We start from the raw sequence: 23,928 nt of genomic DNA, 5'->3' as shown, positions 1-23,928 counted from the left end.
CTTATGATTTCGATTTGTCCTTTTCCACTCCTCTATTCCTAAGTTCGTACACGTATTTTTGCAGCTCCATCGATGGATACGCTATTCGAAGATAAATTTTTGACAATACCCGGCTTTGTAAACGAGTGAACAGAATAGAAATCAGTGATTTCATAACCAGCTCCAAACCAGTAATTAATCATCCAAGATAGGAAGGAAAACTAAGGATGGTGAATCTATTTCTATAAATGCTTATCACTATTATTCATAGGAGAATCTCTAACATCTTTTGATTCATAACGAAATCGGTTACACACACACTACACTCGCATACTATATCCAGTTTTGAACAAACCTTGGGGGATAGTTCTGGTCTGTGAAACGAGTTTCCTTGCCGTCGGCGACGCTCATTACAAAGCCTGACCTTCCAGAATGAACCTTCCTTTTTTCTTATTATTTTATTATTATTACTACGTATTTCTTTCCTTAATCTCTTCGCCGATAACACGAAAAGAAGAGTTTCATATTATTTGTATTCATTGAAAATACCGATAGCGCGTTGTTTGTTTTGATTAAGTCAGTTAACGAAGAGACCTGCCATCACTATTATCACATCGATCACTAATTAAGAAAATGCCAATACTTTGAATCGAAGCATTCTCTTAGAGTATAATGGAACGTTAATAGGTATGGATGAGCTTTTAAAATAGACAAAAGGCAAACATTAGAACACTTCATGGGAAACTTGGAGCCTAGAAACGAGATGAATGGGACTCTTCTTCTTAAAGGTTTTTTTTTATGTGTAGAGAAAAGGAAAATATGGGGCAGAATTCGTGGAGAGATAGATTTCGATCTATTAGAGATAATCGTTTAGAATTTAAAGTCACAGAATATTTCAGAACAAACGAATGATCCGATTTTTCTTTTTGGTTATTGAAACAAATCGCAATCGATATTGATGATAGACTCGGTTATCTTTTTTTGTCTTGAACCGTCCAGATTAGTTCAAATGTAAGTTCTATACAAGGAAACTGCAACGTAAAATCATATATTCTGCTATTTTCTGCAGATGCAGATTTACCCCGATGTACCCCTGATGATTGTTGGTATTTTTGTTTATTTTCTTTCTAAATCTTTAGTTTACGGTGTTTACGTTTAATTCCTGCAAAATAACACTATAATTTCGGTTCGGGGGGGGGGGGAGTTAGAACCCTTCCCCCCTCTTGCGTACGCCAATGTTACCAGGACCGCCCTTATCAGACGCGGGGCCCTATGCGTCTCAACACTAAAAATATTCAGTACAAAAATATTCGATTTCATATATTTTATGGGTGAGGAAAATCAGCCTCCGTTATTCTTGAATATACAGGACTGCTGAGAAGTATCCAAACAGAAAAATGTAAACACACAACAAAAGTGTAAATTAGCACAATAATTGATGAAAATTCAGCACTAAAAGTAATTTTAAACCAAAGAGGATAAAACTCCCGAAACTAATGAAAATTTTAGACATGACAAATTAAAAATAATTAAAAAAAAACCGATTCCAGCACCAATGAAAATTAAGAATTAGTGAAAGAGAACTAATTAAATTTATTCCAAAACTAATTAAAATTCAGATTTAACGGAAGAATTAATTCCAGAATTGATTAACATAGAAAAAAAAATTCTAGAATTGATGAGAATCCACAATTAAGAAATAATTTCAGACTTGATGAATGTCTCGGGTATTTACCATGAGTGCAGGGCCCGGTGCGACCGCACCTGTCACACACACCCCTAAGGGGGCTCTGGGTTTTACACCAGGGTATCTCAATGTTTTGTGTTCCATGAACCTTTCATGTCAGATGATGAAGTCAACAGACCCCACCACAAAATTATATTCAGTATATAGCAATTTAAAAACTACGAGTTGATTGATTTTTTATAGAAGTTCTCGAACCTCTATGAAATTCCTCCAAAGACCCCTGGTAAACAACTTCTGATTTACACGGACGAAACATTAGAAATTGATGCATAGGATACATTAGCCACTATGATGTATAAGCCACGCTGAGAAAAATGACCTAAAATATAAAAGTTTTCGTAGAAAACGCCGCGGTTTTCTACATATAAGCCGCGATTAATTTTCTTTCAAAAGAATGAAAGTAAATAAATAAATTGCATTGTGTTTATATTTATATTTTGTGCTTTTCATTTATCCTGCAGATGTTCTTTGGGCATTCCATAATATAGTTGGTCTCCGCTTAAACGGATAAGATCCTCTGGCACCAGTTTCTTCTATAGAGAGAATATTAAAGTTCTTCGCTTAATATGATAACTTCAACTTTTCCCCTCTTAATCGAATATTACGCATCAACCACTAAACACATAATGTTTTTATGGAATGAAATATTTGGAATTAATGGAAAATATTTTATTAAGTCGAGATAAATGCATTTGAGAATATGTGCTGGCCTCCAAGCATTCAAGTAATCTTCAATACTACATTTAATTATTCTATTTTTGTTCCCTGCTGCGTCAATAGAGGGCGCTAATTTTCCTAATAAAAAGTGAAAGTCCTAAGTATTGTGATCATTGCAATTAAATATAATTTTCATTTCATTTTGATGTCTGACTTATTCAAGAAACTTTATTAATATTAATCCTTCATCAGTTTTCAATATGCAAACCCAGTGCCGTCTTAACACATAAGCCCACCCAGGAACGGCCCGGACGCCTCACATGGATTTGGGTCTCGTGATGATAATTGGTACTGCTATTTTCAAGAGTAAGTTTGTAAATTAGTAGAGATATGTGTACTTATAACTTAGCAGGGGGCTTCAACACACAACTGTGCTCGAGAGAATATGTTGATGTTAAGACTTATGGCCCCTACATTTTCCAACAAGGTCCCTAGGCTTGGATGGCCCTCAGCAGTGCCGTCTTAAAACATGGGCCCACAATGCGGTCTGGGAGCCTCAAGAGAAAAGGGCCTCTCAAAAATGAGATATAGTTGAAATTTTCGAGGAAATTTCCGAAATTGCCTAGTAGGGCCTCAGAAAAATCACTTGCTCCATGGTGCCATGGGCGCCATGGTGCTCTTCACACGGCCCTGATACAAACCATACCAACGTTCTAAAATAACAATAGAATTGGTCCCCGCATAATCGAATATTGTATGCTGGAATCGTTGATATCCGATTAAGCGCGTCGACTGTATTACGAAAAATTAGACATTATTATATTTGTGTGGCCCTAATTAGAAATTTCTTTCTGAGGAATGCTTGTTACGTGTCCAATAAAGTGATGTCATCTGTCTTCCGAATTCAGAAGCAAACAACTCGAAAGACTATTTTGCTTGTTGTATTATGCATGGACAAATATTCATTTAACCCTTCTCCGTTCAATAACACGTTCCATTAATCAAAATCATCAAAAAAAAGAGAAGCCATCGATAACGAATGTAAAAGATATAGATAAAAATGGCCGCATTTTTTTTGTTCCCCTTCAACTAGTAGCTCGTTATTATATTGAAAAAAAAAACCATGTTTATCCTAATCTCATTCCAACGAGAACGAGCGAAAATTCTTTCTTCTCTCGTGTTAACGCCATTATTCAAGTTATCGGAATCGGGGTCATCGTTTTCGGATAATAATGGCTACTAACCTTAAAAGAAAAATTCTTTGCTTTCGGTGTCATCTAACCTTATTTATATACAAGAAACAAGATGAGAGAGAGAGAGAGAGATCCGGGGTAGAATCACTTCCTAAATAATAATAATATCTCTGACAAACACGTGTGCAGTAATACCTCGGTTAACGAAGACGATTCATTCCGGAATCACGTCCGTTAACCGATACGTGATTTTCTACAGGTTTCTATGGAAAATCGTTTGATCCGTTCCAGGTTCTGGCAAATATTTAAAGATGAGTTTTTTTAAAACACCAAGGGGGGAAATGCTATAAAAAAGACAAAACTGATTGAAAGCTGAAATTAACAGCTTCAAAATTGGATAAATGGGAATCTACAGGAAGATGGGAGATGCTGACTGATCTTTCTATTTTCCAGTACGTGCAGTGATGGTAACCTCTTCCAGAGAAATTTCCCTCAAAAAATTTCCCTTTTGACTAAATTTTTCCCACGCATTCAGAAAAATATACTGCCATCTAGCGGGGAAAACACGTAATCAAGTATTTTACAATAGAAAAGTATTGCACTGCATTAATTTCCTTATTTTTTGTAAAAATTCTTTTGTTTGATGAACTCTCGGAATTTCCCACAAATGTTAAGAAATTTCTCACTTTGGCAAATTTTGGCAAATTTTTCCCACGAATATGGGAAATTTCCCGCGAGTTACCATCACTGAGTGCTTGCATAGCCAACGCCAGCTTTAGTCTACTAAAGCTTGTGATAATACAACCTAATCGAGTTCGTAAATGTGCCCCATCCATTTGTGATTTCGTGAGCGCAATTCTGTGTCTGATACATTCAGATGGAAAAGATAAGCTCCTGGAATTTCCAAACTGTTAGTTTGATGCTAAAAGACTTGCCAGGGCCGTCTTAAGAGCATCATGGGGCCCCGGGCCAAGTAGTCTTTCTTAGGCCCTACCTTGTAAATTCTAGAAAATTTCAACCGGATCTCATTTTTGTGAGGCCCCGGCCCGTGCCCGGGTGGGCATATGCGTTAAGACGGCACTGAGACTTGCACTGAAAGAACGCGTGCTCTGAAAACATAAGCTCTGATTTTTTTGATTTTTTTCAATGTATTTTCTATTAGCAGAATCTTTCATTTTACACGAAATGGGTCAAAGAATTTCACAAACAAAGTATTGGTGCATCTGGAAAAAAGATTCTGAGTTGGACATGAGTTGATCGAGCCCTAATGACGGTGATTCTGGTGAAGAAGATGGTCCTGAAATTCAGCTCACAACAGGGCCATTTTATGTTTTCATATGCTTTCACATAAATAGAGACATATCCCTACAGCCAGGGTGCTCAACCTTTATGTGAATGCGAACCACTTCATTGGTTTGAAAATCTGTCGCGGGCCACTTAGTTAAGTGATCTGGAGCAGTGCCACTGGTTACTTGATTGATCTTAGAATGCGCATAGAGTCACTCAAGTGATCTTGGAATAAGCACAGGGTCACTCAAATGATCTGTAAATATGCCACAGTCATTTAAGCGATTAAAGTCCAATCCAGCGATCTGTGAATGCGTCGCGGTATACTTAAGTTAGCTGAAAATGTGCTGCAGGTCGCTTTAGTGATCTGGAACTGTGTCGCAGGTCAATTCAGTGTTTTGGAACTGTGCCGCGGGTGACTCAAGTGATCCTTATATGTGTTGCGGTTCACTCAAGTGATCTGGGAATGTGCCGCAGATCACTCAAGCCATCTAAAAATATGACGTGGGCCACTGAAGTGCTCTGTATATGTGCCGCGGGTCACTTTACCCGCGAGCACGCGCAAGGGTGTGTTTCGCAGCACACCCGAACATATATCACGGATTTTTTAACTTCCAATAACTAATAATTCCTATTTTTAGAACAGGTATAACCCAGTTTAGCTGCTTCTAAGGTCATCTTATATTAAGGAAACGCGTCAGACGAAAAATTCCTTCTTTTGTTCACTTGAATGTAGCTCTACTGGAGTGTTTAACACCCTCTTACGCGTCCTGGTGTAACTTCACATGCATGAAAACCTCTCTCAATTCCAGTTACTAAAACAAGATCAAACGCTTACAAAAATGTTTGAAGATGTTTCTACGGATGAAAAATCTATAAATAATGGACCAAATTGGTATTCGTTCTACGAGCTATCGCAAAATCTTCTAAAAATGATCCGTAGATGTTGCAGGTGAAATGGGCGTTCCTCATTCTACTGGTAAAATTTTGAATAGATCGTTCAAGAAAATATTTTTTGCATTACTCACCATCGCTGCAATCAATGCAAGGGTGCAACTGCCAACGAAAGGATTCCAAAATGAATTCAAGAAAAGAAGGCTCTCTCTCTCTCATCATAAAGGCTTAGCCCTTCAACTAAGTCGATCCCAAATAGTAAAAGAGTCTGCACTCCCCTACTGAAAGGGAGATTCAAAACAAATTCTTCAGCTTCTGGACCATATGCAAGAAAAGCTAAAGATTACAAACGCTGTAATTTCTGTATGCGAGAAGAAAGCAGAAAAACAGAAACGTTCTCCAAGCACAGCAAGAATACTTTTCAAGAACATAATGCCTGTATAGGCGTACGCAGGATTTTCTCGGGAGGGGGGGGGGGGTTACGTTTTTTCCTGCGAAATAACACTATGATCTCGGCTTGGGGGCGGGGGGTTGATAGAACCCCCCCCCCCCCCCCCGCGTATGCCAGCGAATGTCAGTGATTGCGCGGAGTGTGTGGAATAATGTAGGTTTTCATACAAATAAAGGCAGGGGTATTTACTAACATTTTCTTCCATTTCAATGAAATGTTTTTCAAATGATATATTTACTAAAATTTAAATAAAAAACGTGTTTGTCAGAAGAAACTAAGTAGTGAGAGGTGTAGAGCACCCCCTCCCCCTCCCCCCCCCCACCCTTGTGTGCTCTCGTGTTCTTCATTGTATCGAGGCTGCTCGCGGTTCAAGTGCTCTGGAACTGTGTCGTGTTTCCCTCAAGTGATATAAATATGCCGCGGGTAACTTCGCCTGGGAATGTGCCGCGATCCATTTAGGTGATCTGTAAATGCATCGCAGTTCACTAAAATGAACTGCAAATACGATATGGACCACTAAAGTGCTCCAGAACTGTGCCGTAGGTTACTCAAGTGATCTGTGAATATACCGTGCGTCACTTTATTGATCTAGAAATGTGCCGCTAGTTCATTTTTACAAAATTAGGTTTGAGGCCGCGGGCCCTATCAGATGACTACGAGAGCCGCATCTGGCCCGTGGATTGGTTGAGCATGTATGCCCTACAGCAGATGTCTTCAACCTTTTTTTTGGAACGAGCACCATACCTTTACCCATAATCAAAGAAGAACACCCTTACTGCAAGTTAGACATACGAATGCATGAAATAAGAATTTCAATCCTTCAATGCAATTTGTACAAGGTGTTCAATCGGTACGTTGATTAAGCACTCGCTAGAACGAAATCGGGCACGGGCATTGAGCACTTCGGAGAAGCACCGTGGAGCTCGCGAGCAACACGTTGAACATGCCTACCCTGCAGTGTCATGAGCTACCGGCCATACCCAATAGAAAAATTATAAATTCAATCATTAAAAAAAATGAAGATTAACGAGATCGATTTCTTTCACATTCATTATTGTTATTTACTTTTTAGATCTTGACACAGTTAATTCACTAATTTCTCTGAATAGTGTCATGACACTATTCCAATAATAACAACAACCATTATTATGACCCCGATTTCGTTTGGGGTCGAAACGTAATAATAAATAATTAAGGATAACTAGATAGCCACATAACTTTCTATAATGGCCGGTCTTGTTTGAGCGTTGAAAAATGCCGTTGCGTCCGGTAATAACGAATAATGTTATTATTATTGATGATGACTTGAAATGAGTATGTGTGTGAAATTGAGGTAACAGTAGAGAGAGACGTGGGCGCGCCCGTCGCTGTCTATGTGTGATGACTTCAACCCTCTGGGGCCTGTCATCCTCATTTTCTTTTTTTGAATGTATTGGCTTTTTAAGTGACACTATAGAGTGCCTGGGAATAGAGAATAATGACAGTATTTCGAAATCGTTTCAAAAAGTAAATGACCCTTTATGTGACGGCTATTAATATCCATGGCTTCTGGATATATTTGAAAAATGATTTTTAAATTCATTTTTCTTGTCTGATTCGGCAAATGTAGGTATTGCTGTAGAGGGATGTTGGAGGGTCAAAGATTTTGCTAGTTAACGAATAAGCAGTTTTTAAGTTTTGGGCTTCCTAAATTATGGAGGCCCTGGGCTAATGCCCCATTTGACCACGCTGAAATTGGGCACAGAATAGATTTCGCTCATGTGAGACTAGAGGAAAATAGATTTATAACCCAAAGAGGGACGTATTTTTTTCAGTAGTAGTGTCTTCAGTGGGTGACGAGACTAGGACCTCGAGTCAAAATAATGCCTTCACCCCCCACTCCCTAAATCAGGGGGAATTCAACGCATGGCCCTCACATGAGGCCCTCGAAGCTTTTTGCAGTGACTCGCAGGCGAAAAGTGTTTTCTTAGTAACAGAATTTATAGAAATGCTGAAAAACAAAACCTCAATGGAAAAATGTATTTCAGAACTGGTGTGATTTTTCATAGTTAATAAGAAATAATTTAACAGTTAATGAAAAATAATTTAATAGTTAATGAAAAATAATTTAATAGTTAATGAAAAATAATTTAATAGTTAATGAAAAATAATTTAATAGTTAATGAACAATAATTTAATAGTTAATGAACAATAATTTTAGAATTATTGTAAGTATGAATTAGAATTATTGAAAGAAATAATTTCTCTCTCAGAATTGGTGCAATTAAATATTTCACCATTCTTCAAAATTCGTAATTAATGGAAAATATTTCCAGAAATAATTTCAGAATTGATGGAAACTCGTATATTTATTAAAAAATAATCTAAATAAATAAAAATTTATAATCAATGATAAAAGAATGTCTGAATTAATGAGAACTCACATGTAATGATAAAATAATTTGAGAAAAAAAATCGTATTTGTTTAAAAAAATTATTTCTTAGTATGTATTAATGAAATTTCTTATTTTTTAATAAGAATTATTTTTAAAAATTCATATTTAATGAAAAAGTAATTTTATAAAAAAATAAAATTCTCCAATAATATTGCCCCTCCTCCTGTTTGACTTGGAGTCCTGGGGCCCGCTCTCTGAGCTTACCCGTTAAAACGCCACTACGTGAATCTAAATATCGCAGTATGACTTGTTAGCCCTCGGGCATCATGGAAGTTTTTTGGCCAATTAGTGTCCAAAAGGTTGTGAAGAGCCTGTCCTAAAAATCTTTAATCTATCATGAATTCACGCACACAACATTGATTTTATTACCTCAATATTTCGTTATTGGAATGTGTGTTAAGGAAACATATATTCTGCCGACTTGAACGCCAGCATTTCTCCACTGGGACTCGAAACGAGACCCTCTTGCATTCCGAGCAAGCACGCTAACATCTACACCGCTGGCGACGCGACCCTACCTTCCTTATTTAACGCACTGTGGCGTGAGGTGCTGAAGTTAATGGAGGCTACTAATGTTTTCACTTCACATGCTATCTTCATGTGTTTTACCTCTAAAATACAATCTTTGTGGGCAAAGAGCCCTCGGGATCCCCAAACTCTTCAGGACGGCCCTGTTCTCAAAATGGTTTGCACATCTAATGCTTACGATATGCGTATTTAAATAATTATATTTTATTTGCAGGTGATCGACGTCGATTTCACCGGGTGAATCTCGAAAACGACGACGAGATGGGGAACGGCAGTTCGCAGTCGATGGCCCTCGGGCACCACAACAACCGCACCATGGGTGTCAGCAGCAGCCTGTACCAGCAGAATAGGTACCAGCGAACTCCTCCCAAGTACGCTCACCCGCACAACCGCGTCTTGCCGAATCCGGTCGCTGGTCAGAGGCTCAGATCTACGGACAACGGCCATATACTGCACAGCGCCGGTACCATAAGGGGCCTCAAACCGGGAAGTCCACTGCCAGCTGAAATGGATGAAGGTGATCCAGAAGTCATGGATATACTGAAGAGAAGGTAATCGTATCAATTCGTTTCGATGTAAATATGGCGTGGGGGTTAATTTTATAAAAGAAAAAAAAAATCTCGAGATGAATGTATTCAACCGCTTGATGAGTTTTCGATCTTATCGCTTAAAGATTGATGAGACGAAATCACGTCGTGAAATTTTCACGCCAACTGCCTTCATAGTTTTTTTTTCATTGCCGATAAGCATGCAGAGAAGCTACTCCTCCTACATCTTTTCTGGTAGAGACATAACTGGACACCCACGTCTAGAGCTACTTGACCGAAACGTGATTGAAATGACAATGAATGAGACGTGATTCCGGTCAAACACTCAACTTTCTAAATCGAATTTTCACTTGAAGTAGTCAGATTAAGCTAAAACAAGCTCGATTACATCAATGACACCTCGATATAACGCCAATAGGCGGTAATTTCAGCTATGATTTATACAGATATTATGAGATTGAGACAATGTGAATGGCGCTTTTAATATCAACTAAAAAATGCAACGAACTTGGATATAACGACGCTTTTCTCAGCGCTTTTTGTAAATTTGTTGGGAAACTCTTGAAATTTGAGCTTAACACATTCATAAAATATTTTTCTAGATTTTTTATTGATAAGATCTGGCACCTTCGACGCAAATGGGTCCGCAGGTACCTACCACAAGTCTGCTTTATTTGCGAAGGATTTTCCCCGAAAGTGATTGTTTGGGGGTAACTCAATCGTGTTGATAATTTATTGATGATCTCCGTCTTCCCCAGACACTGATTGGAAAGTTACGCCTTTTTTCATTATTTCACACCCTAACGTGTTTATGTAGTCAATTATACTCTCTTGCTCCATGTTATACTAGTGCTGTCATCCCTCTTCTGTATTTTGTAGTGAAAATGACACATGCCCAAATTCTCATGTCATCTAACTATACAATTTGGGCATGTGTCAAAGGTCTGCCTGTATTCTGCGGGGAGACTTTTTCAAATGAGAGACAGTCTCGCATTCGTGGCACAAGGTGCTACATTACGAGGCATATTTTCAACAGCATCTATAGGCTGACATAATAAATTCGTTACGGCCACACATGATACACACACACGCACAACATTTTCCGACATACAATCAATTCGTTAGAAATTACCCAAACAAATGTTCACGGGGTGCATGTACGACGTAGCTGTAGTATCACCTTAAGATCCCCAAAATCGAAATTACCGGCACCTCTGTTACAAAGACGCAATTTCGCGGTTTCTTGCATGCCGTTAAAACCGAGTTTGATTGCCTTGAAGAACATAAAAATATCTACGGTCCCGAATAGAAAATACCGATGAGTTAGCTGTGCATCGATGAGCACCATCAGACATCATAATCGGAGAATCGCACAAAAAAAAAACAACAAAACAACAACAACAACAAAAGAGGAAATGGGAAGGTTCAAAAGCACCGACTCGGTGATGTTCTTGATCGGCCTTCGTCAATGTCGTCAATTAATTACAGGGAGCACTGACAGTAAGTTAAGAGGGATGACGTCCAGAACGCACTCATCATCATTATTCTGCTGGGATCATGGTAATAATAATAATAAAATAAAGGATGAGGGAAGAAAACCCTCATAAAAAAAAATACGGGGGCCCCTTTACAATATTATAGACGTTGATGAGAGATCGTTCGGATGTTCGACGTCTTGAAGCGAAAGTGACGTCTGGTGTGGCTGGAAAAGTTTCTGTAGTAAAATGATTATTTTCATGGGAAATTTGACGTAGCGTGAAGGTCTCTCTCCATCTTCCTATACTTTAGAATGTAATCCGTCTTTATATGATGATGATAATAATAACAATAACACTTATATGAGTGAGTCCCATAGATAGTCTCTCTTTTATGGAAGCGTTTTGTATGATGCGTAAGCACGCTTGATTTCATTAGGGGGAAACACTCGTGATGTCTACATCGGCTCATCCGTTAGAGATTTCCGAAACGATCCTTACTTTTAACATGTCTAAACGCCTGTCAGAGCCATCACTTTCACTGAAGAAAATAACCTCGAAGTCATCTACAATATGCCGCCATTGAAATTTCACTTCATGCTTAGAGCTTCTTTTTTTAAAGACATGATCATGATAAAGAACCTCCTCCCATTTGGTTAGAAAAGCCAATAACAATTTGTGATGAAAACACTAAGTTCGCGGATGGTGTACATCGGGGGCGGGGTACTTCAACGCATGGCCCGCGGGCCACATTTGGCCCTAGGAGCTTTCTGTCGTGCCCCACCGATCATTTTCAGAAAATGGTTGAAAACATTGAAAAAACGATTAATTCTAGAATTGATGAAAATCCAGAATTACTGAATGAAACAATTTTAAATTTTTTAAAAGAAGTGATTTCAGAATTTGGGGGAAAAATAACTCATAAATTAATGAAAAAATAATAATTTCGTAATTTCTGATAGAAATTATTTCACAATCAATAGAAGAGCGATTTTTTAATTATTATGTGGCGGAACGTGTTGAATGTTTGCATATGCATGACCCTAACGTGTTTATGTAGTCAATTATACTTTCTTGTTCCATGTTATACTAGTGCTGTCATCCTTCTTCTGTATTTCGTAGTGAAAATGACACATGCCCAAATTCTCATGTCATCTAACTATACAATTTGGGCATGTGTCGAAGGCTTGCCTGTATTCTGCGGGGAGACTTTTTCAAATGAGAGACAGGCTCGCATTCGTGGCAAAAGGTGCTACATTACGAGGCTTATCGTTAAGGTCACACATGATACACAACACGCACAAATTATGGAAAGAAATGATTTCGAGTTATATTGAGGAGAGAAAATAATTATTCGGAATTACCGAAATAGATGATTAAAGAATCATTTGAAGTGATTTCAGATTAAAATTAATCTCAGAATAAGCTTTTTTACCAATAACGGATCAAAAACTTTTTTCGGAGTTGGTGAAGAAATAATTTCAGAACTAATTAAAATGTATAATTAATAAAAGAAATATTTTTTTCATAATTAATGAGTCTTCAATTATTTTTGTCCCTGTTTAACTTGGACCCCCCACATAGGCCCCCTTGTATTAAGATTTCACTAAATTACGCGAGTTGGTAGGCCCGCGGTTTTCGTAGGAAATTCCAGTTTGGCTCACCGTGTCTGAAATGTTGAAGATCCCTAGCGTACGTCACAGTGTCAGTAACCAAATTTAACTGATGAGCTACTAATGAGTATTTGCCGCTTATCACATACGAACTCTAATACATTATGCGAGTTCCCTGCTGTTTCGGTTTCGTATGTTTGTATTGACAGTCAAAAAAATAAAAAGCATGATTTTATCAACCACAACTGAATCTCACAAATATCACAATTTATCCAAACCAAATTAGTAGTCAAGCTCAATACGGTTCATTTTAAAATGGTTCCAGTCGACTATATAGAAACTTTTGAACATTGAAAGATTGGACCATTGAAGGATCCCGTTTCACATCTCTGAGAGATATCGAGGCGTTCCCGAAGGATGGGTGCATCTGGAAATTTTATCAAAAACAAAGGAACATAGCTGCCTCGACGAAATATAAATTAATTAAATCATCATAGAAAGAACATCAGCAATCGTGTGTTAAGTTTTTTTTACGCCTAGAAATGCGTATGCGAGTAATCCCTCAATTATTTCTAGAAATGTGCGGAAGGTGTGAGCATCGTATTAGAAATGCGTTAGAGGCTTGCTTTGCCCCCTCCCTCTATCCCCAAAATATGCGCAGGTGACTACGTTTATTAACTATATAGAGCAGTGTTCCCAGAGAGAGCAATGGAAGGGTCTGGGGGTAGTAGAAGCTTTGGGTTTAGTGCAGGATCCTTTGGATTAGCTTAAGTTGGGGGGAAATGAGAAGAAAAATCGTTTGAAGATGAGAACGATGAAACAAAAAGTTTGGGAGACCATGATGACCATACAAGGTATATTCTAACATAGGGTATGAGTACCATAATTTCCTGTGTATATTTCGCGGCAGCGTATAATTCACACGTGAAAAAATATATACATCACAAAAAAATATAATAAACTACATATAATGTGAAAAAAATTAATCACAGGTAATATACGTATATTGATATTAATTATATAAATATTTCAGGTCAGAGAGAATAGAAAAAGATCAGGAAAGCCAGTATCAACCGAATTTGAAGAACCAGAGGATGTTCTACAGTGATCCCGACATCTCTCGAACGAAGCAGACTTCGAGTTACTCCCCGGAAGTACCCGAAAATGGCACCGGAAACAGGAGGATATCCGGTGGAGCTGCAGCCAGGGCCAACAAGCTCAAACAGAAAAAGAAATCTCGAGCCCCAGAACCACCTCCAGCTTTGGCCGACAGCTACCATGGCCATTTCCAGAGACGTGCCCAGAGCTCGAGCGATTTAACGGTGAATAAGCAACCAGGTGGCCAGGATTGCAAGTGTGTGATCCCAGAATGGAAGCCGAAAAACAGGGCGCCGCCTCCACCCCCGGCGCCACCCGAACCTCCTCCAATGCCAACGTTCGCGGCTCAAAATAGACTGTATAACAAAGAGACGGCGTCATTCGAGCGTTCTTGGAACTCCGGTAAGACGCTACCAGGAGACCGTAATAGATCCAGCGCGAACTCAGTCACTCCCCACCGGAAAGAACCAATCAGGAGCGATCAACGAGAAAAACCCTTTTCCGAAAACAGAACGACCGTATTCAACAGCAAGGCTGATCTTTCAATGAACCACAGCAAGAAACCGGCTCTCCTCCAGCAAAGACCGGACCCTTTTCAGAAAGAGATCGAAGAAGTCACGAAGAAAATTGCTCAAAACAAGTCGATGAATGTCGAGGGGAACTCGGGCGACCACCAGAAAGACGTTCGGAAGACGAACGCTCCGCCGAAACAGTATTACTTCTCCGACAAGGATCTCTGTAAAGTTGATAAGAAGCCTCCGAAGCCACGCGAAGAACAGCAGCCGCCGCCGCATCAGGACATCACCCGCATGTCTGAATCACATACTCCAAACGGCTTTAAGTCCGAAGACGAGAGTGTCCAGAGAAAACAACAGCAACAATCAGATGCCATCGTCAAGCCTAAAGAAAAAGACCTTCCGAGCAGAGGAAACTTCCACCTGCAGAGATTTCCCCCAATCAGGCGGCAGTTTAAGGATTCGGGCAATGCTTCGTTGGACGAAGAAGAGGATAGGAGGATTTTAATGAACGGTGACTCGAGAGAAGATTTACTACAGAACGAAGAGAAGTCCGACATCGACCTCAGGTTGCGACCCGTGTTGCCGAGGAAGACCCCGCAACTTCCTAAATTCTCCCCAATAGAAGCTTGGCAGGCTTTGGGTTCCGACGGGCGAGGCAGCAGCAACCAATCGACGAGTGACGAGTCCATACAGCGGTATCTCCTACAAGCCAACAGAGTTTACTCCAAGAAAGAGAGCAGGAGGTTCTACGATTACAAGGACAGTCGCTCGTCCTACAACTGCACTCCGAGTGACAGCCAATGGACCCCGAGACAGGACCTCAACGACTCGGATTCCAGCAGCTTGGCGAGCGAGGAAGTGGTGGTACCCAAAAACCGGATGAGCGAATTTCCGACGAGGTTTTCGTTACCGACTATAATGTTCTCTAACGTGAGGCCGATCGGCACCGAGATGACGTCGGGCAAGAGGAACAGCTTGGGAGCAGTGACTTCTTATTACGACAGGGACGATGACACGCACGCCAACCACAGGAAGAAACCTGGAAAGTTCGACTCAAGCCAGAGATTCAAACGACTCCTCGGTATCAGGAACAAGTACCTGAGTGAGGAAGACATATCGTTCTCGGACTCCAACTGGACGTTTGGCGGACACGGGCTGCAACACCACAAGAGGGGGAAACAATACTCTTCCGAATTGATGCTTTCAGACAAGCGTAAATACGAGATCATGGCGAGGAACAACTACGGAGGTTTCGTTGAAGATATGATGGTGGTGCCGAAGAAATCCCCAATCAAGGACAGTTTCATACTCGAGGATTCGGGAAATCCGAATTTCTCGTTCTATTCCACTGACGGACACGTTATGTACCTACCTACGAACGAAACTGACTCAAAATTGTACCCAAGCGTCAAGACCGGTAGGAACGGGAACAGAAGGAAAGTCAACAAGATCGATCAGAACGATCATATGCCAAAAAGCATGAAGAAGTCCAGCGCCGGCTACGAGGTGGAACTGGAACGGGCTAAGAGGAGCAGCCTGGACGTGGCCCGCATGCTGGAGGATGAGGTTCGGCGCAAGAGGAACAAGGAGAAGATAGCGATAAGGCAGCAGCTCCGCATGATCAAGCAGATGGACTCGGATAACGACGACGACGATTCCGACGAGGAAGTCGACGAGGCTTACTTCACCGAGCCGAAGTCTCTGGAAGGGTCGTCCCCTCTGCACCTGCCATCGCTGGAATTGCCTTACCATCTCGAAGAGATGCCCCCCAGGTACGATAGGAAACGTCGAGACGAAGGACCGTCTCGTGGTGGCGGTGATTATACCAAGCCGTTGATGCACTGGAAGAGTTCACCGGCTCTACTCGACGACCAGTCCAGTAAACCGTTCTCCGGCCAGAACGGTTTCAATTCTTGCTCATCAGTGACCAGCTCACCAGACCCTGTGCTATGGCAGCAGCAACAGCAACCGGGTCAAGCCGACAAGAGGGCTCAAAGGAAGCAGCAGTCACACGTGAGGAGAATCATCGGGAAACACAGGTGAGTGACATGTCTTCGTGAAGTATATGATTCATATCGCAGTGTTATTTAACTTTTTCGCAACTGCGGACCGGTGAAAGTAGTTGAATAATTTCGCGGACCGGGGGAAATGAAAAAACAATAATAATTGCTGACCGGCAAAAAATAAACAGGAGAAATAATTTGCTGTCCGACGAAAATAAATTAGCGAAATAATTCTCGAAATAATTTCGCAGACGGCAGAAAATTCGCACGGACTACAGTGGTTGAGGGACACTGATTTATCGTGTATCATTCCAGGGCACCGGGGCAATGTCAAAGACCGAAATGAATAGTTTTTCAAACATACGCATATTATTTATACGCAGGAACTTGTTTACAGACGGTGTATTAATATAACTAGATGAAAAATTGATACTGTATATGATCGACGATTTCTAAAAAATATATATATATATTTCATCTTCTATTATTGCACATTTAGGAGGACATCAGATGGCGACAACTCTTCAGAACTTCGAAGAAGTTCGATGGACGGCACCGAGACTCCATCTCCAGCTGAACCGGACAAAGTGACTTCAAAGGACAAGAAGGCTACGACCAGCATTTACAAGCAGCTAATGGATATCGTTCGTAGAGAGGAGAGGTACCTGAAGAAGTCCGAGTAAGTTCTGAGGGAGTTACCAACTTCTCACCCTTGACGAGAATCCAGTTCTTGAGAGTCTTCTGTCAATCCTCAGCTAGAGCCAAAATGTTTTTTTGTTATCAAGTACTTAATTAAATAGACAGGGAGCTTGATCAAGTTATAACTGGCTCGTATATAAGGAAATTAAAATTTCTTTCTCGTCTTTAGCTAAAGCGCCATGGCCCTCACATCCTGGAGCGGGGGGGGGGGGTAGACTGCTACTACTTTGCCACACTATATCGCCATACAGCAATTTACTATCGATCGAGTTGGGTCGGAAATCTTTCTAGAGAAGGTCGTGTTATTCTGTCCTTGTCTAGGACAGTAAGGACTAAAGGTGGGAGCAGATTGAGGTACCATCCACTGGTGGTCACCTCAGGTTCGTAGTTCAAGACCTTATTATCTATGTTCTTCCCCGAGATCGAACCCACGGACCTTCATTATGGTAGACGAGCATCTTACCCCTGGTTCCTCCAGCTGGGATCTTTGGTGGGCGACCAATCGAAATTTGTCATGAGTTCTCCTATAGTAAATTTATACTATGAAATAAAAAGATGGAAATCGCAACGGGCGGGAACCCTGTCAGCTCCACCCTTAAGGGAAGGGATAAATAAGGGTTTGGGGGCAGTGATTCTCAAACTTTTGGCAAACACGGCTCCCTTGCTCTTGTCAACGTTTATACGTTGCTCTACGGAATAATCCAATAAAGATCTATATTGAACAGATATAATTCAATTTCACCAGCTCACCGCGATGTCTCTGACAAAGATTGGCGTGGCACACTTTGAGCAACACTGGAAAAATATTAGTTTACGGGGAGAGGGAAAAATATTGGTAATGGGGAATATAATTGATTTACTGAACCTCTAGAACGAGAAGTCGTTTCAGTCCGAGGACTGGATTCTCGTCAAGAACGAGGAGGTGTTACTGTTACGGTAAATGTGATAAATCAGTTATCATGCATACTTAGCAACTGTCTTGGTAAGTTTGACAAATTTATCACTTTTTACAGGCTAATATGCATAATATGCACGCGTCGTTTGTAAATTAGATAAGTACTAAAAGCATTTTCTTTCACCGACGATTATGCAAAATAACCAAGTGCAGCAATGTACAGCACACAAATGCATTTATTACATACCAATGTAATAAATACATTTTATAAATAAATGAAACTTATCGCTTTATCTGTGATGATGCATAGTACCGTAGAATAAATGGTGAATTTGATAAGTGTGAAAAAAAATTCTAAATCAGTAAGTATGTGTATGATGAATATAGTCGGACTCCGACATAATGATAACAAATTTTAATATCGTCCCCAGATAAAATGGTACAATATGTGTATGAATTGTTATGTATAGTATGTCATATAGTAGTACGATTTAGCATATTTACGAACGACGCGAAGCTTAGGTACCATGCATAATCACCGGGAAATGTGATTAATTTAGGGAAATTTATAAAAAACTTACCAAAATGCTCTGTTATTATGCATAATAACCGGATTTATCACATTTACCGTAACATTAATTAGCTTAAATTTCACATCAGAATATGAGTATTTTTCCATGCATTTACACTAAATGTCGACATTGACTATTGGCGTTGATGTTTCTTTTAATGTTCTTCATGCACTTTCCAGGGGACGTGAGTTCAATCACGGCAGCAGGGAATCTTCGTATTCCCAAAGAGAGAGTTCCCACTCGTCGTCTTCCCACGATTCGGTGTCTTCGTCCTCGAACTCGTTTTCGGACAGTTCCGGTTCTCCTGTCCACGATGAACCAGGAAAGAGCGGCGTCCCGGCCAACAACGAGTTTCATTCTGCAACTAACTTGGACCAAGCCTCTAATCGGCCTAGTAACGGCAACAACCCATTGCGACACGAGTTCATCGTTCAAGCGAGACAAATCAAACCGCCGCCACCACAGCCGTCGTCTAGTACGGCAGCAGCTCTGCACACGGTACTGGTACAGCCGTACAGTCCGAACAAGAGCTACAGACCCATCCATTTCGAAGTGAAGGCGTCGCCCAATAGCTGCCGGGTTCCTATGTGAGTTTCATCTTCTTTCATAATTATCTAACACTCATTGTGTGTGTGGTATCTCTTACAAGTCGTAATGTTAGGGTTACTCTAGACGGCCATATTTAGAACAAACACCCTGTATTTTGAGTCTTGACCTTGCAGTAGAAGTAGTAGTCTTGGCTATAAACATGCGCTTTTATTGTACTGTGTTTTGTTCTACTGTATTTTTGTGAAATATGCGCAGTCCATACTTTCTTAAGCATTATATACACTCAATTTTACACGAGAAAAAGAAAAACCTTAATTAAATTTTAAATTGTAACATAATACGACACAAAGTAAAATAAAGAGAAGCTGTGAATATTTTTCAGAGATATTGGAATATGTCGCCTTTTTGCCCCAAGTTGGCATCATGAACTTTTTTTACAGAAAATAACCGGTTAGACTTATGAATTGAAACATCACTTTTAATTAAAGTTTAAAACAACATTGAATTTACTGTAAATGTTGAAAACGTTGGCCATTTCCCCCCCCCCCCAATTGGTCAAAACTTTACGAAGTCTGCGAGAGTCAATGTCGAATTGCATAAATGATGTTAGTCTTGAGTTCATCAATCGTATGTGAATTATTGTACAAAGAAAATGTTCTGGGGCTACAAGAGTCCGGTGAAAAAGGCGACCCAAGTCCGTGCGCAATGACACGATCGACAAAAATTCAGTTAAAACATGAAAACTTTCTTTTGACGTTTGAGTAATGTCTGTGTAGACTTTGGCATCAACAGTCTAATCGGAAAAAGTAGGCTCCCTACAATCCGACGGTGTGATGTAGGCTCACCAAACAGTTTTTTTCCTTCTTTTTATCATCTAAAAGCTGTTCGTGAACAATATGAGGATTTGTAGTTAGACCAATACTAAAATTTCGGGCCATCTAAAAAATATGGCATATTGCAATAATCCGCATACGATTGATGAACTCAACACTAATATCATTAATTCAATATCACACACAATTCTTCAAACTTTGTAGTCTCGAACAATCTGGTAAAAAAATGTGCCTTCGTGTACGGGGAAAAAAGGTCAACTTTTTCAATTCATCTCGGGCTATGTCTAAACGGGTGAAAGAGTGTTCATGTTGAAATATGTAGCAACATGTATATGTGTAGTCTATTTTTTTTTTTGCAAAGCAAAATTGTTATAAACATTAGTTATGCATTGTTGTGTTGTATTTTGTTTTGTCGAGTTTTCGTTTTACAGTGGCACCACCTGTGAGTGTAGTTTGAACTCTCTTTTGTTTTTAATTTATCAAAAAAAAAAACCTCTTGGCCGTGATAGTTAGTATATATTTCAGTGCAAACCGCAGCTTTCCAAGTCAATTAGTAGATTTGTTATTAATTTATAAAATGTGTCCAGAACTTCTCGTCCACCCTGCACATTGAAATTGAGCATTAAGTAAAATAAAGTATGGAGTGTATCTGAAGGAAAATAAAAATCCTGAAATAAAGAAAATTGGTAGTTATAAGGAACACGTTTATTTTCTCTACTTGATTAATAAAATTTAAAACAAGGCTGATACTGCCATCTATCGACATAAAACTTAAACTTTGGTTTCGATTTTGCTACTTGATTTTGTTTTTATCCATACTAATAGATGGCAGCACCAAAATCCATATTTATCGCAGTTTTTCTCCCTAATCGGTGGAATTTTAGGATTTATGTATAGATAAATTATGATACAAAATAACTTATTGCTTCAATTACAAAATTCATATTACGTACGTTAAGTGACAGACAACATGCCTATTTTTGGCGCATTCTCACATTTCCCCCTTATTTTTGGCCATTCCGGGTTTTTTTTAAATAGAAGTGACCCATTTTCTTTCAATGACGACATTTGCAATATTTTCGAAATTTTTGACGAGTCATAAATATTAATCTCGCATATTCTGCCTGTTTTACATTTTTTTACCCCCGTGAAGATTTGCAGTATTTTTATTTCCCGCCCATTGGCAACTTTCCTGCAATTTTAGATATTTTAGCCATTTCCAACCTCCACAGTTGGCACAGCTTTCAGAAACAGTTCGAAATTGTCCTGTAGTATTTCATTAAAAAAATGTGATGGCTCTGTAACAACCCGCTACACATCTCCAAGAGGAGATTTTGAAGCGTTTCCCAAGGGATGGGTGCATCCCGAAGTCAGGTAGTATTTTACTACAGAGGGAGACCCAGTTTCAGAATTTTTTTTAAATATTGTCAGTGGATCCTGACGTGTAAAAAGAGTGACGTAAAATGTGATTTTGTTGAAAATGTTTTGATTACATTTTTTTCCTATTCCAGACTTCAGGATAACCACAAAGCCCAGGCTGAAGTATCATGAATGACAGACCCAACTTCGGACAGAATGCAAATTTATGATTTATAATCGGGAAACTCTTCATATACGACACATCGAATCGATCTTTCATTTAAATAAGAACAAAATTTTAAAAAGAATAGTACTATCGGAATAAAATGGAAACGCGTTAAAAATCCTTACTTGTATATTCTAGATATTATTTTTAGTCGATTTCTAAGTATGTATATAAACGAATAGGTTATATCTTGAATTGTGTAAAAAAATAGAAGGCTATGGAGTTGAGTGATAATTACAACGAGAGGCATGCTATAGCTGTTCGTACATCATCAAGATCCTTATAAGACAAGATATTTTTAGATGTACGTAAATGGATTGATTTTTTACACTGGCAAGTAAAGTGGACGGCCAAAATTTTATAAGATTTGTATATGTGTGTATTACTGGATAAGAATAAAATATTATTGAAAATAATATATTTTGTGTATACAACTCAGTGCATTTCATCGATGATCGAACTAGCTCATACGAAAAGAGCCCAAAAGCTATTAAAGGCTTCAGTTAATTTTGAACTTTCATTAGAAAGTTATCTTCATTAAGTGTGATTTTTCATCAATTTGTTCAGCGTTTGCATATTTATATATGCCAACCATTCCCTTCCCACAAAATGTATAAAGTTGGGTTAAAAAATCCCTGGGCTGGATAAGGTTTCTTCGCATATCAAGCAGATAATATACTTGTACAAATTATTTCTATCAAAGTTAATACAAAATCATTTGTACATTAACCACATCTTAAAATCTATATATAGTTCTGCATATACATTACAGTCCAAGTACATCATCTTTTGCCTTTTTTGCATATAGCCCAGACTTAGCAGAATTAGGCATTAGCTATACTTTGCATATGCCTAGACTTCAGACACTAGTCCACTTTGCATATCTGTCCAGACTCTCCAGATATTAGTCATACTTTGCATATTATCCAGAGTTCAGAATCTAACTACTTCACATATGGCATAGACTTTAGACAACTCCCTATGAGGGTATATCACCTTCTCATACAAAAGGCTGTTTGGCCAAAATGTACAGCACGTTAGTACAGAAATTAAAATCTTGCAAGTAAAAAAAATTTAGTTTTCAACCTTAGTTAAGGAATAAAAAAAAGCTTATGAACTGAATTCTTCGTTTAGACAAGGAAGTATTATATACTCCCTGGTTAAAAAAACATTCAACTAAGAACGTGAATAGAACTATGGTGAATAATCAAAATATTCAGCATAGAACTTACACGTGTCAAGATGAGATTCTGCACCCGAGCAATTTGGTACATGTAAGCTTGGGGGTCACTGCTACAAACATTCACTATATAATTTAAATTTTTCGACACAACCTTCTCTCCCTCATACTGAGGTAACTAAAGTAAAACATTAGTCTGTGGTTGTGAGTGGTTCTATCCATCTACATGTGAGAGTAATTTCCAACCACAGTTTTCATATCTACGCATGTACATCCTATTTTTGGTTTTCAATAAGCAATAGTTAAAGGAATTTAAAATACTGTGAAACCTGTATGAAACGGAATGTCAATACACTGAAATAATGTTCTGTTTCAGACAGATTTCCATTTCATAAAGGTGAAAATAAAAGCACTAATTAATGAATAGACTATATTTCGATTCCGTTTAAGGCCGGTTTCCGTCTCGCACAGTGTCCGTATTACAGGTTTCATTGTATAATGTGGATGCAAATAATTTATACAACATTTATAGATTATACCTCACACTGCAAACTACCGGAGAACCGGTGATTTTAGGGCATACTTTCCAGAAAAACTATCCATATAACCTCAGATACATCATTCATCATGTTGCAAGGGGTTGTATAGTTATTTTTTATTTTAATAACTTTTTGTATGGACACCCTATGCTCAAAAACCCAGTTAGAAAGTTGTTGCCCTGTCTCTCCTGATGCTAAAAAAAATTAATCCCATGCTTCTAAGAAATATTCACCAATATATTTGAATTCAAAAACTGGAGAATAGTTGGAGAAAAAATAGCATAAATGAAGGAAAGCAGCGTTGTCTATTTTTGAGCATAGGGTGTCCATATAAGAAACAGATTTTTATTTTATTTTAATATCTATAAAACTCATATGCAACACAAATGGTGCAACTGAGGTTCACACATTATTTTGATACAAATGCCACAACAGGCAAAACGTCTAACAAGGTGGTTGAAAAAAAAGACGCCCAGAAAATATTGATACCAAATATGCAACCAAAATAAAGCAACCCAATATAAAATCATATTTATACATATCATGAAAGAAAAAACTAATAATATATAATACACTGCCCATATAAAAAAAAAGAAAATGATGGTTTTCTTATTCTAAGTATGGATTAGCTTCTCAATTTATCCCACTAT

General features: G+C 38.9%; 1 protein-coding gene across 1 annotated transcript in view; it reads left to right on the top strand.

Annotated features, from left to right (window-relative positions):
* LOC149075852 (uncharacterized) overlaps positions 1–21,977 on the top strand; it is a 97,521-nt gene extending 75,544 nt beyond the window's left edge. The window contains exons 2-6 of the mRNA XM_089243375.1: positions 9,386–9,722; positions 13,841–16,462; positions 16,926–17,105; positions 18,772–19,179; positions 21,486–21,977. Of these exons, the coding sequence (XP_089099501.1) occupies positions 9,433–9,722; positions 13,841–16,462; positions 16,926–17,105; positions 18,772–19,179; positions 21,486–21,525 (3,540 nt within the window). The 5' untranslated portion in view covers positions 9,386–9,432 and the 3' untranslated portion in view covers positions 21,526–21,977. The remainder of the gene's footprint in view (positions 1–9,385; positions 9,723–13,840; positions 16,463–16,925; positions 17,106–18,771; positions 19,180–21,485) is intronic.
* The last annotated feature ends 1,951 nt before the right edge of the window (positions 21,978–23,928 follow it).

This window comes from Pholcus phalangioides, unplaced genomic scaffold, assembly GCF_987345545.1.
Source record: "Pholcus phalangioides strain wild (caught in Gottingen) unplaced genomic scaffold, Ppha-v1.0 ptg000015l_1, whole genome shotgun sequence".
Lineage (NCBI taxonomy): Eukaryota > Metazoa > Arthropoda > Arachnida > Araneae > Pholcidae > Pholcus > Pholcus phalangioides.
Note: the sequence above shows the minus strand (reverse complement) of the source record. Positions and strands in the feature narration are given on the sequence as shown.